This window comes from Panthera uncia, chromosome F1 (genome assembly GCF_023721935.1).
Source record: "Panthera uncia isolate 11264 chromosome F1, Puncia_PCG_1.0, whole genome shotgun sequence".
NCBI lineage: Eukaryota > Metazoa > Chordata > Mammalia > Carnivora > Felidae > Panthera > Panthera uncia.
In genome coordinates this window covers 7,540,411-7,557,558 of record NC_064813.1, presented here as the reverse complement: position 1 = coordinate 7,557,558, position 17,148 = coordinate 7,540,411, and the positions used below count along the sequence as shown (strand labels likewise).

At 42.6% G+C, this 17,148-nt stretch overlaps 1 protein-coding gene and 1 pseudogene across 1 annotated transcript; one reads left to right on the top strand and one right to left on the bottom strand.

The window, feature by feature from the left end:
* Nucleotides 1-3,442: 3,442 nt before the first annotated feature.
* LOC125926022 (60S ribosomal protein L12-like) lies at nt 3,443-3,979 on the bottom strand (annotated as a pseudogene).
* A 4,704-nt stretch (nt 3,980-8,683) lies between these two features.
* BECN2 (beclin 2) lies at nt 8,684-9,985 on the top strand. The gene has a single exon (XM_049633854.1). The coding sequence runs from the start codon at nt 8,684-8,686 to the stop codon at nt 9,983-9,985; it is 1,302 nt and encodes a 433-aa protein (XP_049489811.1).
* Nucleotides 9,986-17,148: the final 7,163 nt, after the last annotated feature.

Sequence of the window (17,148 nt, the reverse complement as noted above, 5' to 3'; positions counted from 1 at the left end):
AGGAAATAGATGTAAGGTAATTAACACTCTCTCGATTGCTCAGCTTGTGCTGTGATAATAACTGCAAGTTTCAGGGATTTACAACCCAAGCATACATTTCTCACTCCAAGTTTTGCAGGTTGGCTGGCCTGGGTTCCAGATGCCTTCTCACTTGGGAATGGAGGGGAAAGGAGTGGTTCCTCCATGGGATATGCTGTTCTCACGGTGGAAGACAGGAGCACAAGGGCGGTGGGAGAAACTTGGGCTTGGAACTAGCACACTGTCACTTCAGCCCACAGTCCACAGTCCAAAATAATTCCCATGTGGAGGGAGAGAAAGATGAATATTTGCTTAACAATAATACAATTGCCACACTAAACCAGGAACATGTCAGGTCCTCCAAAGTTGTTAGCCTCCACCCCTCCTCCCATGCCTACAGTAGGATTCAATGAATGCATGGCCGGAATAAGCCAGCCCTGTTGCCAGCCCAACTTTGAATGTCAAGCCAGCTGGCCAGTGTCCATTCTGGCCCCACAACCTTGACCTTCATCCTAGTCTTAGTGCCCTGAGCATCCCACCTGCCTCAGATTCCTCATCCTTTCCAGACCCTCACCTCCCTCTACTGTGTCGCATACCACGTAATCCTGTGTCCTGACAGCTGGTGGTAGCCCCCACTTTCTACCTTCTCCATGATCTCAACAGGCCACGGTCCATGTAGTTTCCTGCCATTCCAGGCCATTGTGGGCTCGGATTGCTAGGCCCATTGTGAGTGTGTAGACAAGAATATGACATCAATCACCAACTTCGTCATTGAAAAAGACCGCTGAGCCTAAGGTAGCAAAATAGGTGAAAACATAGTCTGTGGTCATATGGTTATATCTCATGGCTATCTTTAAGAATAAGCCTATGCCTTTTAACAAATTCTGGTCCTCAAATTACTTCTCAGTGATATTATTGTGGGGGTTAGGAGAGAGTGTGGGGTGGGCACAAGAATTAGTTGGCAACCTGGCCTAATAAGAGGTGGAAAATGTATAATAAGTGAGGTTGTGAGGACTTTGAATATCACTTTTTCCAAGTCCCTTATTTTACAAATAAGAAAACTGAGAGGTACAGAGAAGAACTTTCTATAGTAAATTATGAAAAGAAACCAAGCCCCTTGAGTCCTGGGCCAAATCTCTTCCCACTGCATCAGAACAAAATGGAAACAATCTTTAGGCCATCAAATGTCCTGAACCCCAGAATAGGCTATAAGAGGGAGGCTATGTTAATTTAGTCTTTGATTGAGAAGATGTTAAATGGGGCCAATGGCATGGACAAAGGCATCAGAAGCAGTAGGTGTTGTCCAGGGGTGGGGAGCCTTTGGGCTTCAGCCAGTTTGGCCTTAGGTACAAAATACAGTCCTGCCTGGGAGCATTCAGGATCTTGAAGGGACTGTTTCAAGACATCAAGACTTTGGCTGCTTTCTGAGGACTTTCCTTTCCTTGCTAATGCTTGTGAGGACGATAAAAACAAAGGTCTGAGCCTAAATATTGATGGTGGTGCTTTCCTTGTTCATATAGCAAAAGTCTTGGGGAATGAGTGATCTTCACAGTCTTCTGAGGGAATGACATGTCATCATCAGGAATTTCTAAAGGCATTCCTTGTGACAACGGAGAGTAATTCAGTACATGCGATAAATTGCTACTCCTAGATTTTCAGTCTAATTATCAAATCATTATGATTAGCAGGCAGTTCTCTGAAAAGAAAATTACCTGTATATTTTAGTAGAATGAGCTGTCCCCTGGAGGGAATTATTTCAGTCAGAGTCATGGTGTCTAGAAGCCCTTCCATAAGAATGAAAACAAAAAGAAAGAAGAAAATAAGGAGCAAAATGGATGAATGGGTGCTAAGGATACAAGATGGATTTCAACAATATTGTCAAGAGACATTTAGTGCATTGGAAGGGCAGATATGGCACACGTCAACCGCCAAGACCAATGGATGCATGTGCCAGTGCATAGGTGAGAAGTTTCAGTACCCACAGGCAGATTGACTTGGAACGTTCTGCCCTTCAACTGGCATTGACTGCCAACATTTTAATATTGATTATAAAGAGTTAATGTTCTGTAATGCCCAGTAGCCAAAAGTCTATTTGTAGAAATTCTGTGAATCTTTTTGCAAAGAATATTTGTTTTATGCAAACACGTTAGCTCTGCATAAATCTATATTTTATTTTTCTGGCATGGCGTTAGATGGGGATTAGCAGGGAGTGGCAGGAGGGGGGAGCTCCAGTCTCTCAGGCAGAGCACTTCCATGCATTAGTAATGCATGCAGAATCTAGCAACAGTTTACTGAACATTTACTTGACACTACGTGCTGTGAAGAGCACAGAAGGAGTATGGTGTAGATGTCTTTGCCCACAACAGCTATTGTGAGCAATGGCTCATTGCCAGCGTTGCATCCGTTTCACAGAATTTAACTAAGCAGACTGTGAAGTTAAGTGGCTTCCTAAATCAGCATCTGACCTGGGACAGAAAGCCAGAGCCTTGGCTCTTTCGATGGTTTGAGTCTTAAAAACTATCCCCACTGCAGCTTATTGTGATTAACTTCTGTGGAGTCTCACCAGCAAGGAGGATGTTGGCTAGTCTGACGCAAAGCAAAATAAATTAAAGCTTAAAATTTCTTTTAGAAATTTCTTATGTGAACCAGAAATCTGGGCTCCCCTGTAACGATGAGCATTGCCTTCCCATCCTGTGTGAGTCACTTCTGGGCCCGCAGGTGTCTGGCCTCTGCAGCCGCAAGAGTCCTTCCTCAGACACTCATCGCCACACTGGCGTTTGTGAGGCCACAGTCAAAGTATGTGGAGGTTTACAAAGGAGACAGGGGACATCTGAGGCCCATAAGCCAGTGCAACCTTGAGGTTTTTAAACTGTGGTAAGACACATCACACAAAATTTTTTCACTTTAATCATAGCAAACAGAGGCATATTTGCTTAGCATTTTTGAACTGTGGCTATTTTTTTCTAGTTAATATGGGTCTTGCTCTTTGAGCCCATCTGAGAGTCCTGGGGCATTTTAAATCTCCAGGAAAGTTTCTAATAGCTATCTTATCACCCCAGGGACACTGCAGAGAGATAGAGAGGGGCTTTAGAGAGGTCCTTTGATTTCTTTTATTACTTTTTAATGGTGACAAAATACCACCTTTCCCATTTTTAAGTGTATAGTGGCATTAAGTACACTCACATTATTGTACGTGGGGGGTTCAACATGAATCACCCTCAAAGCGCCACTTTGGCATGCAGATTTTCTTGAGCTGAAAACAATCAAAAACCAAAAGACTCAAGAAAAACTTAGACCATCCCCCTAAATGTCAAGAGGATTTATTTATTTTTTTCATTTTCATTTTCATTTTTATTTATTTATTTAGTTAGTTAGTTAATGGTTGCCAAATGATCCTTTATTAAGATATTTTCCTTTGTATTTCTTACCTGGCTGAGCATTCCACTGTATCACTATTGATGTCATGAGGGTGGCGGCCATCAACATTGCAGCCCACAGACTGGGCGGTTCCGAAAATCTCTTTAATGGTTCCAGAGAGTTCTCTGGATCAGTGCCACATCTGTTGGGCAATGTTGACGATCTCATCAAAAGTGATATTTCTACTGTGCTTAATGTTTTTCTGCTTCTTTCTGTCTCTTGGCGGTTCCTTGAGGGCTTCGATAATCAGGGCAGAGACAAAAGGTGCCATTTCTATCTGGGCCTGTCTGTTCTGAATGGTCAGTTTCACTGTAATCCTCAAACCCTTTCAATCATCTGTTACCTTGGTGATGTCATCACCAACATTTTTTGGAGACAGAGCCTGCGGGCTGATTTTTGGGGCCAGGGCAGACGTGAGTGACACCAACTTCACCACCGGTGCACCTCAGGTATATGACTTTGACCTCATTGGGGTCGAACTTAAGCAGCATGGTGGAGGTAGTTGGTGTTGGATGAACCTGGATTAGGGACAACCAAAGACAGTTGCAGCATGGCCTCCTCTGAGCCGAAAGTCAAAAGCTGTTTTTTTAAGCTTATTTATTAATTTTGAGACAGAGAGAGAGAGAGAGAGAGCATGAGCAGGGGAGGGGCAGAGAGAGAGAATCCCAAGCAGGGCTCTTAACCTCCTGAGCCACCCACGTACCCCATCTAAGAGAATTTAGAGGACCTGTTCCAGGAAGGGAGCTATCACCATAGATAACTATAGTATAATATGAACGAGAAGAAGCAGATAGGGACAAATTTTCTTTTTACATTTTTAAAAATGTTAATTTATTTTTTGAGAGAGAAAGAGCATGAGTGGGAGAGGGGCAGAGAGAGGGAAACACAGAATCTGAAGCAGGATCCAGGCTCTGAGATGTCAGCACAGAGCCCCCACACGGGGCTCAAAATCACGAACTGTGAGATTATAACCTGAGCTGAAGCTGGTCGCTTAACAGACTGAGCCATCCAAGCGCCCTACACAGGGAAGAATTTTTAGCAAGGTCTATTTGTTAAAATTCCTCTCTGTGTTCCATTGTTTCTGAATAGCCTAGCAAACACTTGTTTACCAAACATTTACCCTTTTTCATCTTCCTGTGCATTGTTTTCCTTCCCTTAAAAATCCGAGATCCCAAACCCCTTTTCCTTAGTTCAGGATGACTTATACACCTCATTTTTGCCTATCTTTGGAATTTAATGTTTCTGTGGATTCCCCATATGTACGAAATTAAATGTTACTGTCTCATGTCAATTTTTTAATTCATTTTATAAAATCTTTATTTATTTTTGAGAGAGAGACAGAATGCAAGCAGGGGAGGAACAGAGAGAAAGGGAGACACAGAATCTGAAGCAGACTCCAGGCTCTGAACTGTCAGCACAGAGCCCAATGCAGGGCCTGAACCCACAAACCATGAGATCATGACCTGAGTTGAAGTCGAATGCTTAGCCAACTAAGCCACCTGGGTGCCCCTGTCTTATCTCAATTTAATTCTTAGGCATACTAGAAGAACCTTGAAGGGCAGATAAAGTTTTTCCTCCCCACATGTGCAACCATCACCACCATTCATCTCCAGAACTTCCCAAAGTAAAACTCTGTATCCATTAAACACTAACACTAGAATATTCTGACACTAACTAGCATTCTGCTCCCAATTCCAGTGTGTGGGTATTTCCCTCACATCAAACAATTCTGACATCAAATGATTCCCTTGACCCTTCCTCAGATTTTATTAATTTCCTAGAAGAGCTCGCAGAACTCAGGAAAACATTTACCTACTAGATTACCAGTTTATTATAAAAGAATATAACTCAGGAACAGCCAGATGAAAGAGATGCATATAGCAATGTATGTGGGAAGCATGTGAGCCTTTCATGCCCTCTCCAGGCTCACCACTCTCCCCAAATTGCCACGTGTTCACCAACCCAGAACTTCCCTGAACCCACTCCTTTTTGTGTTTTCATGGAGGCATTACATAAGCACAGGTGATTAAATCAATGGCCATTGGTGATCCATTTAACCTCCAGCCTCACACCCCTCTGGAGGTCAGGGGGATGGAACTAAATGTTCCAACCCTCCAATCACATGGTTGATTCTCCTAACACGCCCCATCCTTAGGTGCTTTCTGATAGTCACTTCATTAACATAACAAACGGCACCTTGATTGTTTTCATTGCTTAAGACATTCCAAGGGTTTAGGAGCTCTGTGTCATGAACAGAGAAGATCATGTATATATTTCTTATGTAAAGTATAATATCACAGTGATTTATAGAGAGAACCCTTCTTCCCTCAGCCCCTGGCAACCACGGTTCTACTTTCTGTCTCTATGAATTGTATTTGATTACTCTAGGTACTTCATTTAAATGGAATCATATAATATTTGTCCTTTTGTGATTGGCTTATTTCATTTAGCATAATGTCTTCAAGTTTGATCCAGGTTGTTGCATGAGTCAGAATTTCCTCCCTTTTTAAGGCCATACTTCATTGTATGTATATACCACATTTTGTTTAGTCATTTATTCACCAATGGGCATGTGGGTTGCTTCTACCTTTTGACTATGATGAATGATGCTTCTGTGACCATGGGTGTACAAAGCCTTGAATTTTTAAAGGAGATTTTTATTCACACTTTGCAAGCTTCAGAAAAATTTAGTTGTCTATCTCAAAGGCAGATTTTTATTTTTTAAAATTCAGATCTCTTGAGTGGCTCAGTGGGTTAACCATCTATCTCTTGATTTTGGTTCAGGTCACGATCTCACAGTTCATGGTTCATGAGTTTGAGCTCCCTCCTATTGGGCTCTGTGCTAACAGCATGAAGCCTGCTTGGGATCTCTCTCTGCCCCTCTACTACTTTATTACTCTCTCTCAAAATAAATAAATAAACAAAAAAATTCAGAATCTCTTGGTGGGATAAGGCTCAGCAGGGTGGAAAAGGAAGATCAGAGATCCAGGAGAATCAGAGACAACAATCCTCTGGAATCCAAATAAGGACTTTGTTTTCCTCTTTCCACAAGGAAAGGATTGCAATCACTTCGAATGTTAAACAATGAGTGCCAATTTGGAAGAGAACAGAAAAGATGTTTTGAGATGTGCTATTTAAGAATCCACTGCTAATCTTAGCAAGAACGATTTTATTCCGTTAATTATGGAGACAGATGCCAGATTGCAAAGGTTGAAAGAAGTCTGATGAGCATATGGAAACAGTGAGAAGTAGTTAACTTCTCTTTTGAGAAGTTCAAGGTTCACAAGGAGAAGGAGAAAGCCAGACTATGGCCACATAGGAGACTGGTGATGAGAGGAAACTAATGTCAGTTTGAGGTTCTAAACATCATCTTGTTTAATCATCAAAGCAATTCTCTTAGGATGGCTTCTGTTTAATTCATTTTCAGATGAAGAATCTGAGCATCAAGACGTTTAAGCAACTTGTTAAGCAAAATTAGAACCCAAGACTGACTCCAGAATACGGTGTCACATGCCAGGAGGTTGTTTGTTTCAGGATGTATAGTGGAAAGATGATTATAGATCATGGGGAGCAAGACCTCTGTTGTGTCTATTTCATGCACACCCTTCGACTACCTCTTGTATTTACTCCTCTGGTCTGATATCCTGACTGCAATACTCCTTCAACCTCTGAGAACAGAAACACATCAGCTCTCCCACCTTTTTGCTGTGTCTCCCTCCCACGCCCACCCTTCCTTACCAGTATGCATTGAAGTCAACCTTCCTAACCACTTCCCTGCTGGCACCTTCTCTCCTGCTTCCCTGGTTAGTCTTGCTTGCTTGACAACACCCATTCAGGTGAGTGACTGACATGTATACTTGATATGTACACATGACAGCCAGTCCCATGTGGACCTTTACAAATGAAGAGCAATCACACCACTTCTCTCCTCTATTCAATCTCCTACTCACTGAGGTAACTTTCACACACATCTCTTCCCCATCTTCACTTTTTGCTGAAGAACTTGCTTCTTATTCCACTGAGATTAAATTTAGCAACACAGATAACGTTTGTGACCTTGTTATGAGGACTTTCTATAGAGCGCTGAAATTAAAGTTGAATTATGATGGCTTTAAGAGAGAACAGGAGAAGAACTGGAGACAATAGGTACAGACAGGTCTTTCCTAGAGGCTTATGACAAAGCCCAAGAAAAGGAACAAAGTTTGGACAGGGAAGAGGGGACAAGGCAATTTATCTAAGTGCTGATGATACAGTAGTACATAAAACCCCTGCTCCCAATCTTTAGAATCCTCTTCACTCTTGGGGTTCTCAAACCCTCCCAAAGGAGACCCAAGAATGAGGACATAAGAATTGGAGGGAAGATCTCCAGAAATCAGGGATTTCCTTCCTAGCTGAAAATGACACTCCAATTCCATTCATTCTTTCACTAAAGGAAAGCTCCAACAGACTGATTCTGGATTATCCAGGAGGCATCATTCAGTTGTTAGATAAACAGATAAACCACAGTCTGAAACAATCTCTATTCCCCTTCAGCTATGTTTCTGTCTCTCTGGGCTGGATCAAACCCAAAGCCAGGTATGGCTTGAATTTGTTTGGTTTTATTGGGTGGGTAATTAAAATGAAGTTCAGCCATTAGCAATGAATATGCTTTGCCATTCTACTCCCAAGGATGAATCAGGACTCAGAATTGACCATGACATTGAAAGCAATTCCAAACTTATTCTGCTATTCCCCAACTCTTTGGGGAGAGGTATCAGGATGAGGAAAGGCATAATTTGTGTAGTAGATCCTTTGCAATCATTACTCCAGGCATCATGGAGAAGCCATGGGTAAAGATAGCAGGAAATTGGGAGAGAAGCTGGGAAAATGGACAGAGGCCCTGGTGTCAGGTTAAGGTGATAGGATTTTATTTTAAGGTAAGACAAGAGCATTAAACCATTTTAAGGAGGGAAGTGCCATGATCAGGACTTAGTTTAGGAGTACTCTTAAGATATGCCTTGGAAATGTTAAAGGACAAAGTGAGATGATCAGATTTGCCTTCTAGAAAGAATTACTTGTCTAAAAGGAGCAAAAGGAACCCTAGAGTATCTAAGGAGGGCACCAAAGTAAGTCGTTAAGAAGAGCAACAAGATGAGATATGCATTTTGAAGGAATTACTCCTCTAAAGAAGTTTAAAAAGGTATAAATGGACAAGTAAGTGGGGAGCCAGAGGAAACTTAGAATCAGAGTAAGAGCCAAGGCCTCCACCATGTTCCCCATCCGCTTCATTTGCCAGTGTTGCAAGCAGCCGCTAAAGCTGAATCAGTCCATGGAGACCTCAGGTCTTGAGACCACCCAAGAAACTACAGCTTCCACACTCTCAGCTCAGTGGGAACCAGGAGAAACCTTGGAAAGAGGCCCTGCCTCCAAGGCAGAGACAGATACTGAGAAGCTGCAGGATAATACCTCCTGCTCCACCCTCCCTGGAGATGATGGCAAGATGTCCGGGGACAGTTCTAGCAACTTCATCTTACTTGGAGAGTTTGCCCCTACAAGTATGCTCAGTAACGCCCAGAAGACTGCTGGGGACATTTTTGACATCCTGACTGGTGAAAGAGATGTGGACCACGCCCTGTGTGAGGACTGTACTGACAAACTTTTAGAGGAGCTGGACACCCAACTCATTCTCACAGAAACAGAGAACCAGAACTACAAACATTGGAGGAAGAGAATACATGACGGGGAGCTGGAGACACTGCAGGAGGAGCTGGAGGGCCTGGAGCTGGAGGAAGCAAGGCTGGCTCAGGAGCTGGAGGAGGTGGAGAAGAACCAAAAAAGAGTAGCAGAGGATCTTGAGGCAGCCAGAGCAGAGACTCAAGTGCTGGACCAGCAGGATGAGCAGCACTGGAGGGACTACAGTAACTTACAATGGCAGCAACTGGAACTGCAGGATGAGCTGACCAGCAGGAGAAACCAGCTGATACATGCCCAGATCCAGTGGGACTGGCTGAAGAAGACCAATGTCTTCAGTGCCACCTTTGAGATCAGGGATGATGGCCCTGTGGGCATCATCAATAGCTTCAGATTGGGCTGCCTCCCCACTGTTCCTGTGAGCTGGAATGAGATCAACATGGCCTGGGGACAGACAGCCTTGCTACTTCATGCCCTGTCCAACAAGATTGGGCTGGAGTTTCAGAGGTATCAACTCTTCCCCTGTGGAAACCGGTCCTATCTGAAGTCTTTAACAGATGACGCCATTGAGCTGCCATTGTTCTGCATCACGGGGCAGATTACTTGCTTGGATGTCAAATTTGACCTCGCAATGATGGCTTTTTTGGACTGCATGCAGCAGTTCAAGGAAGAGGCTGAGAAAGGCGAGTGGGGTCTCTGCCTGCCCTGCAAGATTCATGTGGAAAATGGCCTGATGGAAGACTCTGGAAGCACTGGTGAGTTCTATTCCATCAGAACCCACTTGAACACGGAGGAGCAGTGGACAAAGGCACTCAAGCTCATGCTTATAAATTTTAAGTGTAGTCTTGTTTGGCTGTCTTTAAAATATTGTCAAAAATAACTCTCTATGAGGGAGAGGGAGATTTTTTTTGCTTTAAACTATTTGTGACCATATCACAATTGTAAAATTGGAAGAGATAACATGCTTATAACTTTAAAAAGTTAATGGCAACAGGGGCACCTGGGTGGCTCAGTTGGTTGGGTGGCCACCTACAGCTCAGGTCATGATCTTGCAGTCTGTGGGCTCTGGCTGGCCACTTGGAGTCTGGATTCTGCTTCCAATTCTGTGTGTATGTCTTCTCTCTCTGTCCCTCCCCAGCTTGCACTCTGTCTCTCAATAAATAAATTAACATTTAAAAAAAGGGATCAAGAGATGCAGAGGGAAAGCACTGGGGCTGGAGGAAGGTGGGGGGGAGGAGAATGAGAAAGCTGGAATCTTCATAAAGTGTCTGGGTCACTAATGTATGTAGCAGGACTTTATGGGGAGGGTGAATATTCGAAGATTAAGTTTTTGCTGCGATATATAGTGTAAACCCCTCCTTCATCCCTGAGAAACTTTCAATAAACTTCTATACATTCTTCAATGATTTAAAGTGAGAAGTGTGTCTTATTGGGCTATGCCATTATGTTGAGACCAACCTGGTGGGGTTGTGTGGCCAAAGAGGATGGTAACATCTTGGCTGATAAGTCAATCCAATCATCAGTTAAGAGTCATCAGATGAATTCTTACAGAGACCTAAAGATTTAAAAGGAGTCAGAGAACTTTTTTAAAAATGCAAGTTGCAGGGCACCTGGGTGGCTCAGTTGGTTAAGCATCCGACTCTTGGTTTCGGCTCAGGTCATGATCTCAAGGTTTGTGAGTTCGAGCCCTGAATCAGGATCTGTGCTGACAGCTCAGAGCCTGCCTTGGATTCTCTGTCTCTTTCTCTCTGTCCCTCCCTGTGTGTGTCTCTCTCTCAAACATTTAAAAAAAAATGCATCATTCAACTGTTGTTCCATTGCTCTCAAGACAAAATTCAACCCTGGGTCTCCCTGTGTGTCTCCAGGCTCACCTCACACTTCTTCCAGCACCCTCTTATTCCAATACATGCTAAGTCCAAACTGCCTCTGCCTTTTGCCTAAGCTGTTGCTTATCTGCAAGATCTTTTAACCAAACAACTCCCTGAGAGCTATGTTAGCTTTGTAGTCCATAGATAGTGCCTGTAATAGCTACGGCTGCATACATACTATCTATAAATAGAAGTCATTGTGGAAAATGAGAAAAGGAAGATGCTTAAATATTTTTTAAGTTCATTTTTGAGAGAGCACGTGGGAGTGGGGAAGGGGCAGTGAGAGAGAGAATCAGAGGCTGACTCTGTGCTGATAGCAAAGAGCCCAATGTGGGCTCAAACTCAGGAACCATGAGATCATAACCTGAGCCAAAATCCAACATTTAACTGACTGAGTCATCCAGGTGCCCTGGAAAGTGAATAACTTGTCATACACTAAGAGACTAGGAGATTGGTTAAATAAATTAAGCTCTAAGCCTATGATGGAATATCATGTAGGTATTAGGATGTTAAGAGGAATATTTAATTAACATAACACTTGATGACAATACTTGTATAAATATATTAACTAAAAAGATTAAGTTATAAAACAATATGAAAACTCAGAAAAGTAGGAAAAAAAATTTTTAAAAATGTATTCCTTGAATATAAAGGTACTGCCATAAGTTTTGGGTTTTAAAAAACCCTCCATTTGAGATTAGGAAAGAGACAGGATACTGGTTACTGGCTATCAGCATTTCTATTTAACATGTGTTGATGGTAGCCAGTACAATATATAAAAAATTAAAGGGATAGAGACTAAAAGGGAAAAAATAAAATTGTTGGGGTGCCTGGGTGGTTTAATCGGTTAAACGTCCGATTTCGCCTCAGGTCATGATCTTGTGGTTTCCTGAGTTCGAGCCCCATGTCAGACTCTGTGCTGACAGCTCGGAGCCTGGATCCCACTTCGGATTCTGTGTCTCCCTCTCTCTCTGTTCCTCCCCCACTCACACTCTGTCTTGCTGTCTCTCTCTCAAAAATAAAAAATTTTAATAAAAAAATTATTTTCATATGAAATAACTATGACAATATCTAAATAAAACAACAGATAAATCATTAGAATTAATAAGTGAATTAAGAATTCAGTGACTACAAAGTCAATACAAAAATAAAATGTATTTTTATATAAAGGCAACAATTAGAAAAAGAATTTTGAAATAGTTCAAATTGTCAAATACCTAAGAATAACCTGACAAGGTCCTTAGCATAGGAAACATGTTATCAATTGCCTGTAGAGCAAGAGTTGGAAATTTTTTTTCTTTAAAAGGCCAAATAGTAAATATTTTAGGATTTTTGGTCCATGTCATCCCTGTTGCAACTACTCAGTTGTAGCAACTACTCAATTGTGCTATTAAAGAGTAAAACCAGCCACAGAAAATACACAAATGAATGGGCATAGCTGTGTTCTAGCGAAACTATATTCATCAAAACAGAAGGCTGGATTTGGCCCTTGGGCCATGGTTTGCTGCCCCTTCACCTAGATGATAGCTTTCATGGAGTCATGGGTTATGTCCACCTCATTTACACTGTGTTCCTAACTGCACAATGCCCACCACTAGTCAACGCTCAATGCATAATTGCATGAATAAATTACCGAATTATACTGAGTGATGGGATTATGGGAAATTTTATTTTCTTCTTCATGGTTTATAAATATTCTCTGGTCTATATGTATTTGTCTTAGGATAAAAGAAATTAAGGGATGTGACTAGACATCAAGTTAACCTGCTGTTACATCATTCTGTCCCATTTTGTGATGATCCATCTCCTTCCCTTCTCCCATCCCCCACTTCCCACCAAATTTCTCATACAGGCAAATATTTTCCAGTGAAATAATTTGAATGGCATAAACTAGTAGACGAAGAGATTTTAGGCACCTGCAATAAAAGGTAAATCAGTTTTTAGGTTTTCCTTTTACGTGTGTGTGTGGTAAGAACACAATATGAGTTTTCCCCTCTTATTGGATTTTAAGTGTGCATTATAACATTGTTAACTATAGACACAATGTTGTCGTGCTAATCACTAGAACATAATTACCTTGCACGATTGAAACTATACTCATCGAATAGCAACTCCCCATCTCCCTGCTAGTCCCTGGCAACCACCATTCTATTCTGTTTGTATGTGTCTGACTTAGATACCTCATAAAGGTGGAGTCATAACTATGGAATTATGAGGCACTATTTGTCCTTCTGTGACTGACTTAGATAACTCACATTTATTATTTATTTATTTTATTTGTTTATTTTGAGAGACAGAGACAGTGTGAGTGGGGAAGGCGCAGAGAGAGGGAGAAAGAGAATCCCAAGCAGGCTCCATGCTGCCAGCACAGAGCCTGATGTGGGTCTTGAACTCACAAAACTGTGAGATCATGACCTGAGCCAAAACCAAGAGTCCAACTCTTAACCTACTGAGCCACCCAGGCGCTCCTATTTTTTTTTTTTTTTAGTTTATTTATTTATTTTGAGAGAGAGCGCATGCAAGCACAGGAGGGACAAAGGGAGAGGGAGAGAGGGAGAATCCAAAGCAGGCTCCTTACTGTCAGCACAGAACCTGATGGGCTGGAATTCAGGAACCATGGGATCATGACCTGAACCGAAATCAAGAGTCAATACTCAACTGATTGAGCCACCCAGGTGTCCTGATAAATCACTTTTAGAAGAGAGACATTCTGGGGTAACTGGGTGGCTTAGTTGGTTAAGCATGTGGCTCTTGATTTCAGCTCAGGTCATGATCTCATGGTTCATGGGATTGAGCCCCACATCAGGCTCCATGCTAACAGTGCAGAGCCTGCTTGGGATTCTCTCTCTCTCCTCTCTCTGCTCCTCCCCTGCTTATGTCTCTCTCTCTCCAAATAAATGAATACAACTTAAAAAAAGAAAAGAGACATTCTGGTCTCCTCAAAGTGATATCTGGAATAGCTGCACAGCATCACCTATGAACATGTAAGAAATGCAAACTTTAAGGCCCATCCCAGATCTACTTAATCATAATCTTTATTTTAGTAGAGACAGATGAAGATAGAAAGGCACAGCCATGGAACAGCCAGGAGCTCAGTGTGTACAGGGGGTTGGGGGCAGGGGTTGCTGTTGAGAGAAGACAGAAAGATAGGAAAGAGCACTGTCTTGGAGGGCCATCGATGTGATGCCAAGGAGTTTAAATTTCTAGTCAGTGGAGCGCCACCCATCCCCACCCACCTTGGCCATGGTACACAAGCCCCCAGAAGTCACAGATTCACTTTTGGAAGCAGTGTAGATTATAGAGGATTGAACACTGGTCAAGTTTGCATGTGGGGAGTGGGGTATCCTCAAAAACACCAGCCCTATCCATGAAATGGCAGGTGACTGTTAGAAGATTAAGCAAATGACCAGAAGTGAGAAAGAGAAAAGGGGAAGAGGTTTCCAAACAGGCAAGAGAAGAAAGAAAGTGCCTAATGACACTTAAGAGGTTTTTGCTGGTTTTGATGTGAGGATTCTCAGAGCAGTAAGGCCGAGATCCAGCTGGCAATAGATGGGAGAGTGAAAGGAAAAGAATTAGAGACAATGAATACAGACAATTCTTTGAGACCTTTGACACGGACATAGATGAAGCAGAAGCTTTGAAATGAGGACAAATCTGAGAATTTTTATAGTATAAGAGGACAGTTGTAGGGAAAGAATACAAATACAGCATGTGCATGACATAAATTGATAATGTGAGACAAGAAAGTAGAAGTCTAACCATGAGGGAGGTTAGGAGGACTGCTCTTGGACAGGAGGAAATATGTCCCTCAGATGAGGTGGGAGGGGGTGAAGATACAGATCATTTGTGGTAGGAGTGTGGGTTGTTAACAGGAAGCAGCTCAGGCAGCTTTGAGGAGGCTGGTGGAGGGATGCACATGGTGGGTGAACAGGGATTGTGAAGGAAACTGTAAACCAAGTTTCAAAGCCTGCAGTAAATGAGGGGGAGTGCGGGCCATGGATGACAGGTAGAAGGTAGGAAGTTTATTATGGAGCAGGGACCATAAAGAGGACTGCACTGAGATTCAAGACCGGAAGGAAGAATCTGAATAAAGACAGTGGAGGGAAGTGAGTGGTTATGGTATGTGAGAGGAGAGCTCTCAGAAGTGCTGGTGTTGGACCTGTGGCCAAGGATGACAGACAGGAGGCCTGCCTGGCCTGCCTGCCCTCATGTTTATGACCAGTAGAGACTGAGGTTTCCACTGATGTTGGAACTGTCAGTTGCGCTCACACCTTCTTTGCTCCATTGCTCTAATAGGAAGGTGCTAAGAAGGTGGTCTGGGACCTTTGATTTGAGCTCACTAGAGAGTGAGGAGGGTCATTTGGGTCCTGGACATTTAGCACCCACAGTTGATCCCTAGAGCTCTGGGGGTTTGTAGAGAAGAGTCAAAGAGGTCTGATGCCCTAGAGAGAAAAAATAACCCTTAACTAGAGTTTCCTTCAAGCACTTGGGAGGAGGTTGGTTGAATCCCAGATGGTTGCCTCCTGTTGGAATCCCAGTGGCTCCCAGTGACCACTAAGTAGTTCTATCCACAGATAGAACTCTCTTATGTAGGAGAAAATGGTCTAGCTTCTAGACAATGTCTTGGAGCAGAGCTTGCTACAGGGAGCTAGACAGGGGTTGAAGTCCATTGACATGGCTAAAAAGCCATGGATAGTCTACAGATATGAACAGCAAAGCGGAAACAAGTCTTGAGGAGAGTTCTCAGTCTGGGTCATCTCAGGAGAGACATTTAAACTCAGAACCACACACTCAAATGTCCTTAGCTAGCACCAAGATGGTAACAATGTCTGACTTGGCACCTGTCCTACCTAAAGGGGTCACAGGTTTTGCAGCTCCAACCAGTTTCAACCTGTAATCCAGGTCCCTGTATCAAATCTTCCAACTTTTCTGGAGAACCTAGATATCTGGATTTAAATAAGAAATCCCGGGGGTACCTGGGTGGCTCAGTCGGTAGAGCATCTGACTTTGGCTCAGGTCATGATCTCACAGCTTGTGAGTTTGAGCCCCATGTCGGGCTCTGTGCTGACAGCTGAGCCTGGAGCCTGCTTCAGATTCTGTGTTTCCCTCTCTCTCTGCCCCTCCCCTGCTCACACTTTGTCTCTCTCTCTCTCAAGAAAAATAAAGCACTAAAATTTTTTTTATATAAATAAGAAATCCCTTGGTTTCTAAATCACAACACCTAATGAAAATATTGGAAAACATTTTGAGTCAAAACAGTTATGGGACCACATGTGACCCTATGGCCATTAATTTGTAACCTATGGCTTATTTCACATGGTTGGCCTGAGAAGTAACGATATAAAGTTTATGAAAGACTTTTGTCAGTGAAAAAAATCCTATAAGAACAAGTTATTTTTTCTTGACAAGGTTAACTGGAATAAGGAGAAGAGATCTCTGCTTCTTAGAGGTAGAGAACTGGGGCATTAGATCTTTTATATAATGTTTGGGCATCAATCAGCAACTTGCAGCAAGTAAGATACAACACAAATTCCAGATCTTTGAAGATTTCTTGTAAAGAAGAGGTTAGTAGTATCAGGCATCCAGTACAGGGGATCAAGTTTATCATATATTTTTTTTAATGTTTATTTATTTTTGAGAGAGAGACACACACACACACACACACACACACATACAGAATGTGAGTAGGGGAGGGGCAGAGAGGAAAATACAGAATCTGAAGCAGGCTTCAGGCTCTGAGCTGGCAGCACAGAACCCTACAGCGGGCTTGAACTCACGGAGTACAAGATCATGACCTGAGCCGAAGTCAGATGCTTAACCAACTGAGCCACCCAGGTGCCCCTATAATTTTAAATAAAATAATTTAAATAATAAGGTATACTGGCAAATAAATTTATCAATATTTGAACTAGAAATATTAGTATGAATTCTTGTGTGTGTTGTGTGTTTCTGGAAGCAATGGTAAGCTGGCTGCTGTAAGTGCCCCACGATTCAGATCTTGGTTTCCCATTCTCCACGGAAAGGACACTTCTTAGAGAAAAAGTGCTTTATCATTTCCCGCCTCCCGCCCAGCTTCCGTCTCCCCCCTCCCTCCCCCCAAACCCGATGTTGAATTTTAGCTATATCAATATCCTCAGATCATGATAAATGAGTTTTTCTCTTCCATTCTGGAATC

Excerpts from the sequence above, each read along its gene's own strand:
- BECN2 (XM_049633854.1), top strand. The coding sequence starts at position 8,684 with ATGTTCCCCATCCGCTTCATTTGCCAGTGTTGCAAGCAGCCGCTAAAG.